Below are 11046 nucleotides of genomic sequence, written 5' to 3'. Positions count from 1 at the left end.
CCAGGGGGGTTCCTAGAACTTGACCTCACTTTGTGTTTTTAATAGACCCCATTTTTAAGAGCTGTTTTAAGTCCCCAGAAAAACAGAGTGCAAGTTACAGAGGTTCCCTCTGTCCCCCTGTCCCCCGCACAGCATTATCTCCCATGATCATCGGCCCCCGGAGGGGCCCGTAGGGCAACGGGGGAACCCACAGGACCCATCACCACCACCCGGAATCCAGGCACTTATTATTTTTTTTAAGGGCCTAATTTTACTCAGCAAGCCAAAGTGCTGAAGATAGAACACAGATCTCCCTATGAAAACCCCATAATTCATAATTAAAACACCGAGTAATTCATAATCAGATCACCTACAATTCACATCCCAGGGAAAAAAGAATCTTTTAAAGAGGATCCCACGTCCCCCTCTCCCAGTCAACCTGTAAGTTATTTCCAATGAGAAAGATTGAGCTCCAGCCTCCTCTTCCGGTGAATCTCACCAGGGTCAGCAGTATTTCCAGGCCTGGTCCTTGTTGTAATTCTTGGTCAGCGAACACCATTTTCTCCCAAAGTCATCGCCATCATCGGTGCACTCCCAGTAGATCAAACGCTCGTACCAGAAGGGAAACACGCAGGGCGCGAAGTCTGCGGAGAGAGAGGTGTCCGAGGAGGAAACACACGCGCACACACTCTCAGACTCTGACACACTCACACACGTACACACCATCATACACTCACACACACACACTCACTTCCACTCTGCCCCACTGCACCAACTGCATAGGAGGAAAGACCTGGGGGGTTGCACCCCACAGTTTTGAGGTTCCAGCTTCTTTCCACGAGCGTATGGTTGGGAGGGCTCCTGACACGTCTCTAGTGCCAGGAGATTTTCACACTGTCAGGAACTGCGCTCCCTTTATTTTCACAGCTGAATAGGGTCTGGGCTCTGTTCCAGAACATTCCTGGGCCCTCCCTGAAGCCCTGACACAGGTGGAGGCGCCCGCTCACCTGTCTCGGAGCAGTACTTCCAGTGGCCCTCGAAGGTCTTGTTCAGGGAGCACCACTTGTGCCTCATACCGTACTTGATGCAGTCGTAGAATAGTTTATTTTTATACCAAAATGGAAAGACACATTCGCCATCTAGAGAAAACAAAGTGCCTCATCTCTCTGGGAGCGTTAATGGGGGTTAGGAAGTGAAGTGACATCCTCCTGGGGTCAGGGCCACGGCCACAGCTCTGCGGAAGGTGATTGGGCCATGCAATGGTGAGACTCATAGAATAACTTAATTATTCCCCAGAGGATGTCTGTAAACACAGTCTTTTTTTTTTTTTTTTTGGTACCAGGGATTGAACCCAGGGGCATTTAACCACTAAGTCATATCCCCAACTCTTTTTATATTTTTAATTTAAAGACAGGGTCTCACTGAGTTGCTTACAGCCTCGATAAATTGCTGAGGCTACATTTGAACTTGCACCTCTTGCCTCAGCCTCCTGCCTCAGCCTCCTGGGTCACTGGGATTACACGCTTGCCCAGGGCACCTGGCTGTAAATTCAGTCTTGCTTAGCATTGGCTCTAGACCCCGAAGCCTGCCCTAAGGTAGAAACATAAATGCAGGCATTTACCTACCAAGCAGGTCTCCACACACTGGGTATCTTTTTTCTTCAGCTTCTTCTGTTCCTTCCCTGCCACATCCCTGGGATCCACACATGTGGATAAACCAGGCCCAGGTCCAAAATTTTCAGGAAAACAAAAATTGTGTCTGTACTGCACATGCACAGACTTTCCTTGTCATTATTCCTTAAAAACACAGTGTAACAACGATATAACATGGCATTTGGTATTTTAAATATTCTGGAGATGATTTAACTCATATGGGAAGATTGCAAAAGCTTTATGGTTATATGTAAATACAGAACCATTTTATGTAAGGGCTTTGACATTTTCAGATTCTGGCATCTGTGGGAATGCTGAAACAACCCCCCCACACACACACACTGAAGGAGGTAAATAATTGATGGGGAGGGGAGGAGGGAAGAGGAGATATTTGGAAATGAAATTGACCAAACTACGCTATGTGCATGTATGAATATATCACGAATCCCACTTTTTCATATAATTATAATGCACTAATAAAAACTGCATTACCTATAAACCCACACAGCACGTGTGTGTGTGTGTGTGTGTGTGTAAAACCATATAACATATATATACAATGCAATACACAGAGATGGATTTTTACTATCCTTACACCCATAACTTAAGTTTCCAACAACACATTGTAGGAATCTGTTTTTCTCTGCACCCTTCGGTAGCATGATTAACAACTTCTTTTATTGGTGCACTACAGTCATACATAATATCGGGGTTCATTTTGCCATAGTCATACAAGCATGGAGAGTCATTTGCTCCATTTTGGTCCCCAGTACTTCCCCCTCCCTCCCTCCCCTCAGCCCTCCCCTCTACTTGACTGGTCTCCTTCTACTTATTTATAGTTCTTTAAAATTCATCTTGAATGGATGTGCAAAGGTGGACTTCACTGTGGTCTCTTCATGCCTGGACACAGGGCAGTTTGGTCAGATTCATGTGTATAGCTCTAACTCATCCTCTCTGCTGCTGCTTCCTGCTCTGCGATGAGGAGGTTTTCACCACAGTGCACTCAGTATTCCCCAGGAGCAGACTCTCTCTCCACCGTAAATACTGCAGGAAACATTCTACATACCTAAATCCCTAGGCACTGAAGCCCTTCCCCCTGTATAATAAAAGTCCACACAGCAAGGCCATTAGAAGAGCATCTCTGAAGTCCAACAGCGATGGGTATGGTTTCCTCCAGGGACAATAGCCTCTCCTCTTTCCCACCCACGTGCCCTTTCTCTGGCCTTTCAACAGCGTGCAGAGTGAAGGCACCTCAGCAATGTCTGTCTGTGCGACACATGAGCTGTCTCTCCTTAAAAGCCATCCCAGTCCTTGGGTCATACCTATGTTTTCCTACATTTTCTTCTGAAAAAAAAAAAAAAGATTTTGTTTCTTTTACATTTGAAGTTTGATTAATGAAGAATTTAGTTTTGTATAGGATTCAAAAGGTGAATGCAACCTTCTTTTTTTTTCTCCAAGCAGATATTTAATCACGACAGATGGAGGATGAAATAAACCTTCTGTATGTTTAAACATGTACGTTTAAATCCTAACATATCCTGGGATGCAGGCTACAGGTTATGGGAGGCGAGTAGAACAGCGTGGTGGGGAAATAGGTGCTTTCTGGAGCTGGCAAGCATCATAGAACACCACTGCCCACGACTGATACCATTATTTGACTCCTTGCAGGCGGGAGCTATGCTTTTTATAATGCAGTATTTACATTATGCTCAATACCTAGTGGGACAAAATGTTTCTCTACGCCAGTGTTATTTCTGCTCATAGTATTCTCATTATTGGATTTCTTTCTATATAAATTTTAAAATCTGATATTCTCTATCAGGCAGAAATGAAAGAGAATAAACATTTAGTGCTGGCCCAAGTTCAGGGTGACATGTATTTATAAAAGGAGAGGAACGGACTTTTTCCCCAGAAGAACATCATGGATTCCCCCAATTTTTGAAAAATGAAAAGAAAAAATTCTGATAATGAAAGGTTTTTTTTATTGACTTACCCTCTACTTCTGGAAATTGAATTGTAGCATCTGAGAAATAAAATTTAAAGTGAAATTTATTTTACTTTTTATAGACTTTAAAGAGGCTGTCATATAAAATGGAATCAAATAAAAATGCTCATTTGAGGTGATGTTATTACTGGATTATGTCTTCCGTACAAGAATATGACATAATTTTCTATTTCTTAGAACTAGTTTTATGTGTTTTGATGACTTTATCATTTGCTATATATGAATCCTAACCCTTTCCTGACTTAATTCTACAATATTTTCATTATTAATATAAAATAGATTTTCTACTTTTTTCATTAATATTTGGTTCTTATCAGTATAGAGAAAAACTATTGATTGTTGCATGTTTATTTATAACCAGTCATAGAGCCAGAATCTCTTAATAAAACTAATAAATTCTCTTAATAATTCTCCTAATAATTTTCTTAATAAAACTAGTGTTTCTAGGGTTATTATAAAATAACTTTGCCTATTTTTTTATGCAGGCTTATAGATCATTTCTTTCTTAACTATCACATATATTATAGCCCCACCCCAATAATGCTAATGAGAATTGACAATAGATAGCCCTGTGCTTTCCTGGTTCAGAACGCTTATTTACATGGCTAATGTTAGCTCAAAAATAGGGATCAACTTAAAAAATCTATCACTTAGATAATTTTAAGTAAATGAGCTTTATGATGTTCTGGCCTCAACAAAGATGAACACATAAGCAGTAGACATGGAAATATTTGTACCTTATTTTTCAGTGAGAAAGGGCTGTCTCTATTTCATGATGTCCCATAAAACCCAATTTTTACAAAAAAGAAAATCACATTTTGAAGTTGTATGTAATGAACTATTTACTCACTCAAAAGTATTGGTAATAAAATTATGGTTTCCTCTCTTCTTTTTCCTCAAATATTTTTAAAATGAAACATACTTTAACTTATGTATAAGGAAATGAAAATTAGTTTTCTTGAAAAATATGATTTCTTTCCAGGAAAATAAATATTCCATGACTTCACATTTTATTGCAAAATTTAAAAAGAAACATTAAAACTATGATCAACTTACCTTCAGGTGGTGGAGAGTCATCTGAAAGACACAATTTTGGAAAAAAAAATAGCTATTTTACTAAAGCTATCATTTAAAATGAAAGAAACAGAAATTTTTCACCAATATTCAGTCCAGAAAAAAAAAAGATAATACTTTTGAAGGTGTTAACCAAAATTCAACAGTGCTTATTTTTAGTGGTATGGTTGTAAGGGTTTCTAATTTCCTTTTCCTAGAATTATATTTTACAAAAATATGAATGAATTGGCTCAGATTCAGTAGTAAGTCTCTTAAAAATTCAGATTCAATAGATGTGGAACAGAGCCTAATTTACATCCCACCCATCCGAGGCAGGTGGACGCAGAGATCCGTCGGATGAAGCACCGAGATCTGTAGACCTTTATTGGATTCTAATTGTAACGGGGTTCTCAGGAGCTTTTTGAGGAGTCGGCGGTGATCTAATTCATGCTCTTTAAACGCGGCCTGGCTGTTGGGGAGGTAGGACTGGGATGGGGTGGGGTGGACCCTGGGAGCCCAGAGGTGGACGCAGGGAGGGGTCCAGGGGAGTTGTAGATCTCGGTCCTGAACATCTGCTGGAGTGGCCAGCTCCTTCACGAACAGGGGAGTCTAGGGAAGGAAGGGGAAATCTGCGACCCGAGATGGTCCAGCGGGTGGCGCCAGGACGCCGCGTCCCCTAGAAGAACGCCACCTGTCTTCAAGGGCTGTCTTCCCCGGGTGTGCCTCTGTGGCCTCTGCGTTCTGTTCTTGTAAGGACACTGGTCACTGGGTTGGGGACAACCCTTATCCATCGTGACTCCGTTCTAACTAACAACATCTGCAAAGACCCTGATTCTAAACATGGTCACATTCGCAGGTTTGGACAGAGGTGACTTTGGGTGGTGGGGGACACCACTCCATCCTGGGCCTCCTGGAGGTGAGGATTCGGGTCACAGGTACAATGGGGTGCCTAGTACTGCCGCAGTGGGGCTCTGGAGTGTCCCACAGAGGCCCCTGTATTAAAAGCTTGGTCCCCAGCTTGCTGCCATTGGGAGGCCCAGTAAGAGATCATGGGCATGTGTCCTCCCAGGGGACAGTGGGACTCCAGCCCCTGCCTTTTTCTCTTTCTCACTTTCTGGCCACCAGGCGACTGGCTGAGTTCCACCCTTGGTTCTCATCCCGCTGCCTCGCCGCAGGCCCAAAGGAAGGGGCCACGGCACAGAGACCCAAGCCTCCCTGTGAGCCCCAAGGAACCTTTTCTCTTTATAAGCAGATTTCCTCAGGTATTTGCTATCTTAATGGAAAGCTGACCGACACAATCCGCTGCTCCCAAGAGACCCGCACCACCCATCCCCAGGCCCATCACAACAACCAGCCCAAATAATGTGTTCCTGTTTATAGAAGCTCCCTTCAGCCAACTTCAAGCACAAGCTGTAGAAATTGCAGATGACCTTATCTCACACCCCAGGACAAGAGTTTTCAAGAGTTCATTCTCAAGCTGAGGTTCAAAAGTGGGAGGCAACCAGAAATACTCCACCCAACTTTCCAAAGTCACCTGGGTCAGGACTGGTGACTGCTTAAGGCAAGGGTGGATTCCCGAGGAAGGTAAATAGCACAAGGACTTTTATAAAAACACAAACGTTTTAATTTTTTTTTAAAGGAAAACAACAAAGACATGGACCTAATCATAATAGCCAAGTGTCCCCATGCCCTCACCTGCCCTCACGGCGTGGTAATGTAAACGATGCAGCCATGTTGAAAAATAGTTTGGAGGCTCCTCAAAAATTAAAACTAGGCCATTGGATGGTGCAGAAATCCCACACTGGAAATATATCCCAAGGAATAGAAGGTAGAACCTTGACATGGTATCTGCACTCCCATGTGGTGGTACTCACAATAGTCTAGATATTGAATAAACCTGGGTTTCATCAGTGGATGAAAGATTTTTTTCAAATGTGGAATATGTGTAAAAGGGGATTTTAGAATAGGAATAGGAAGTCCTGCCATTTAGCTGTCAAATTCAGGAGGACATTACGCCAAGTGAAAGAGGCCAGCCACAGAAGGCAAGTACTGCATGATGTCCTGTATATAAGAAATCTAAAGTAGACAGACTCACTCTGTGAAGATTAACCACAGGTTGAGCATGCCTAGTCTGAAAATCCAAGATCTGAAATAATCCAAAATTCAAAACTTTCGAATATCTACATGATGCTGCAAATGGAAAATCCCACACCATTCAACTTTTTTTTGTGTGTGTGTGTGTGAAAAATCATTAAAAATGTGGAGGAAAATAACCTTTAGGCTATTGGGTAAAGTGTATATGAATATGAAACATAACTGAAATTCATGTTTGCACTTGGTTCCCACCCCAAAAATATCTCATTATGCATATGCAAATATTCCAAAATATGAAAAGTGAAACATCCCACACCCCAAGCATTCTGGGTAAGGGATTTCAACCTATACTAAATCTCAATACATATCCCACCTTTTAAATAGTAATAGTAGCTGTCACACAGTAATAGCGATAGTAGCAACACATTAGTGGCAGAAACTAATTTCCCAGTAGCTCTGGAAGGCAGCAAGAGCCATTGTCCTCCTACATCAGAAGTGAGAGATAAGAGCCCTCTGAGGCTCAAGACCTTGCCTGAAGTCACATGAGAAGCTCAGTTGGAACCAGGAGAGGCCAGAGGGGAAGCAGCCTCCTAAGAGCTGGTCTGGAGCCTAGCAGGGTGGAATCCAGGTAAGAGAAGCCCTCAGCTCTGGGCAGATGGGGACACAGGACAGCTCTGAGCTATCATCCATCTTCATCTCCATAAAATAATACAGGTTCTTGTAATGTAAGGCTCACTTTTTAGCACAAACCTTTGCTGAAATTAAATGATTGGCGGGCGAGTGGTCCTACCACACAGGAGCCTGAAATGATGACAATCCCAGAATTTGGGGTGCATAGAGCAGGTCCGGGTCTGCCCAGTGGGTCCCTTGCAGAGACCCCACTCTTGTAGTCCCTCAGACAACCTAACACCTTGGAACAGTCGAGAAATTACATTTTAAACACATCAGATTTTCATCTCTGGAACAAGATCACTCAACCGAGCCCTCTGTGAGACCTTGCCAGTTCAATCACTTCTCTTCTCTGGGCCAGGAATGTAGATGATTTTGCCCCTAGCCTACAGGGACTCTTTCCTCTGTCTTCCTGCTAGCCGCGGCAATGGAGTGAAAATATTATGACTTTTAATCTCTTGTGCACCTAGCAGATCCCAAACCTACCAAGTTATTGCTGCTAAGGGGCTAAAATACAATGCTTCTCATGGTCTGTAGTCTCCAAAATCAGAATGCCCCTTACTCCAGGTAGCATCTACTTATCTTAGGAGGGTTGCTGTGGGGACATGGTCATTATGTCCTGCACTGACTACAACCAGCAACAAAACTTGCAGTGTGCACTTCAGTGGCTCAAAAGACAACATGCCTAAGCCAGGCATGGTGGAGCACTTGAAACCCCAGCGGCTCGGGAGGCTGAGGGCAGGAGGATTGCAAGTTCAAAGCCAGCCTCAGCAACTTAGTGAGACCCTACGCAACTTAGCAAGACCCCTACTCAAAATATAAAATGAAAAGGACTGAGGATGTAATTCAGTGGAAAAGTGCCCCTGGCTTCAATACCCTGTGCAAGAAAAAAAAAAAAAAAAAGCAACAAGGCTCTAGTAACATGAGGAAGCAGATGGCCATGAGAGACCAGAGGAAGGCTCTGGACAAGCAGCAGTCCTGCAGGTCAAAAGCAGACGGGCTCTGCCATCATCTAGAATACAGGCCAAGGCGCCCAAGACCAACGGGCTTTTATTCTCTTACACATTGTTTTGAGAAATGCTTTACCACTAGGGGTCTGGAAGAGCACCGAGATGAGATTTTGGGGAAAAATAAGACATCCACAATTCAGGAGGACAGACACTGGAAGTGGAGAAGTTTTAGGAACCCCTGAACCAGCTTTTATCACTTACACATTCTCTTTCTTACACAGGTCTGAAAGGGATTTCTGACTTTAAAAAGATGAAACCTGTGGCCAAGTCAAAAAGTGTTAATTTTCAATTGGTGTAAAGTAGAAACTCCAGCTGCCGGGCGTGCAATAACCACGTGAGGTTGAGAGCATCTTTTCAATCTCTCTCTCCCTTTTTCCCTCCCTCCCTTCCTATTTTCCTTCCTTTTTCTTATTTTGTTTTTTAAAACATTTATGAGCACTGTTTCACTTACTTTTAAATGCAAAGATGTCCTAAAGAGTAGATAAAAAATACGTATAATATTCTTCATTTGGCCATTCCATAAAAAAAAAAAAAGGTTTCACAAATAAGCATCATCCTAATCAAATGGTAAGAGGCAAACCCCAAGTTAATTCCCTTGTCCCATTATCCCCTTAGATTTAGGAAAAGCAACATGACTTTGATAAAGCAATAAAAAAGACTTCACAAAAATTGGTTTCCTTTCACCTTCACATGAGGCCTTTGGAATCTACCAGGGTGAAGGGGGGACACGATTTATCAAGTTACTCAACTGCTGCCAACAGATGTTTCCCTTGGCATTTCCATTTTTTATCTGTTGAACATTCCTATTTTAGAGTCTACTGGTGGATCATGTTTCCTAGGTACAAATGCCTGAAAGACAGACAAAGCTCCTTTTCTTTCTCGGGGTGCGTGAAGTCGGGGTGACTCGCACTCTCCTGGCATCTCCCATTTGGTCGCCTGGCGCAGCACGTGTGCAAGACTCGAGTTTGGGAAGGTCCCACCCAGCGCTGTCGTGGCTTCTCACCTTCATAGGGAACACCGTCCAGGGGGTGAGGCGGGCAGACACACAGCAGCACCAGCAGGAGCCCCAGGCGCTGGGCCATGTTCCTCCTCTAAGGAATGATGGGCACCAGCTCACCGCCCGGTTTTATAGCCCTGAGAACCAGCACAACCACTGTCTGCACTTTGTCCCCTCCTCTCTCTTCCCAGTCTCCTCCTTGTCCCCGCCCACGTCTACTTCCAACGCCCCCCCATTCCTCAAGCCCCTCCTCCCTCCCCTTGGGCTCCCTCCTCCATTTCTTCCTCCTCCTCCTTCCCTCATCCGTCTTATCACTTACCTCTGACTCCATCTCCCTCTTCTCCACCGTCTCTGCCTCTTCCTACTTCTCCCCCCTCCACTGTCTTCCCTCCTCCTCTTCCACCTCTCCTCCTCCTCCCTTCTCTTTTTCTTCCTCTTTCCTCTTTTTCTGCCCTGAAACTTAACCATCAGCCAGAAAAGTAAGAAATACATAAAAAGAAATACTCGACTGGCGTTCAATAGAGACAAGCCAGAGCCACGGTCATGAGACTCAAGTGGTTCCCCCGCAGCTAGTCATCAGGGATCAGCGAGCACTCACGCAGCTAGTCATCAGGGATCAGCGAGCACTCACGATGTATCTCTCTGGGACCTTGGTAAGGTCCCAAGGGTCCTATTGGGGATCCAGGGTAATGTGGCAAATCCTGAAAGAAACCAAGAAGGGGGCCTATGGAATTCTCTTAAAAATTCTCAGATAGTAGAATATTATTTTAAAATTAGGACTAATTGGATAATATAGTTCAGAGACCTAGTTTCAGGTCTCTCAGGTTTGCCTTCTCAATAGAAAATTCTAGGACTTTTAGTCTTTCATTAATCAGCTGAAACTTCTCCAGTCCTCGCCTCTGTTCATTAATATATACATGACTGAATTTTATGTCCTCACGGACATGCACAAGTTCATCTCGGGGCATTGTTAATTAACCTCAGGGTGATCTCATCCAAACTGCCTTCTGGTAATAGCCACTTGGAGAGCACCCTCCTCAGGAAGCCACTGTCTTGTCCTACAGTCAGGCTGGGGCCAAAGCCATTTGACCAATCCCCACATACTCTGGAGATCTTGGAGCAGAACCTTAAAGAGGATTTGTGAAGAGAGAGTGAGAGATTGATCTAGGGCCAAGAAGGACTCTCTTGAAGGTACAGAAACACGGGAGGGTGTGAAAAGTGGGCTCTGAGGGTCTCCACAATGGGGAAGGAAGTCTACTAAAATGAAACTTGAGCCACGTATATGATTTTAAGTTTTAGAGTAGTCATATCTTTAAAAAGCAAGGAGGAACAAGTGCTATTTATTTTAATATATTTTGTGGAATCCATGATATCTTAACTATTACCATCTTAGCACATAGGAAAAAAAATACTGAGATAATTTACATTCTTTCTACTTCACCTTCACCTTCAGAATCCACTTACAACGCAGGACAATTTGGAGCCCGTATTTCAAGAGCTCAAGAGCCACATGTATTTAGTGGCCGCCATATTGGATCTGGGAGAGAAAACCTAGAGAAAGTGGGAAAGGGGGCCTTAGGGAAGATT

The 11046-nt window shown here is 43.5% G+C and overlaps 1 protein-coding gene across 1 annotated transcript; it reads right to left on the bottom strand.

Annotated features, from left to right (window-relative positions):
* Nucleotides 1-483: 483 nt before the first annotated feature.
* LOC114084360 (binder of sperm protein homolog 1-like) lies at nucleotides 484-9544 on the bottom strand. Its single transcript, XM_027925466.2, has 3 exons — nucleotides 9466-9544; nucleotides 987-1118; nucleotides 484-623 (listed from the first exon to the last, which is right to left on the bottom strand). Exons 1-3 carry the CDS (start codon nucleotides 9542-9544, stop codon nucleotides 484-486), a joined length of 351 nt encoding a protein of 116 aa, XP_027781267.1.
* Nucleotides 9545-11046: the final 1502 nt, after the last annotated feature.

The sequence above is a fragment of the Marmota flaviventris genome, chromosome 18 (assembly GCF_047511675.1).
Source record: "Marmota flaviventris isolate mMarFla1 chromosome 18, mMarFla1.hap1, whole genome shotgun sequence".
Taxonomy (NCBI): Eukaryota; Metazoa; Chordata; class Mammalia; order Rodentia; family Sciuridae; genus Marmota; species Marmota flaviventris.
Note: the sequence above shows the minus strand (reverse complement) of the source record. Positions and strands in the feature narration are given on the sequence as shown.

Excerpts from the sequence above, each read along its gene's own strand:
- LOC114084360 (XM_027925466.2), bottom strand. The coding sequence starts at position 9,544 with ATGGCCCAGCGCCTGGGGCTCCTGCTGGTGCTGCTGTGTGTCTGCCCG. Across the intron at positions 1,119-9,465 it reads GGACGGTGTTCCCTATGAAG|ATGGCGAATGTGTCTTTCCA; the intron begins GTGAGAAGCCAC and ends TGTTTTCTCTAG. Across the intron at positions 624-986 it reads GAAGTACTGCTCCGAGACAG|ACTTCGCGCCCTGCGTGTTT; the intron begins GTGAGCGGGCGC and ends CTCTCTCCGCAG.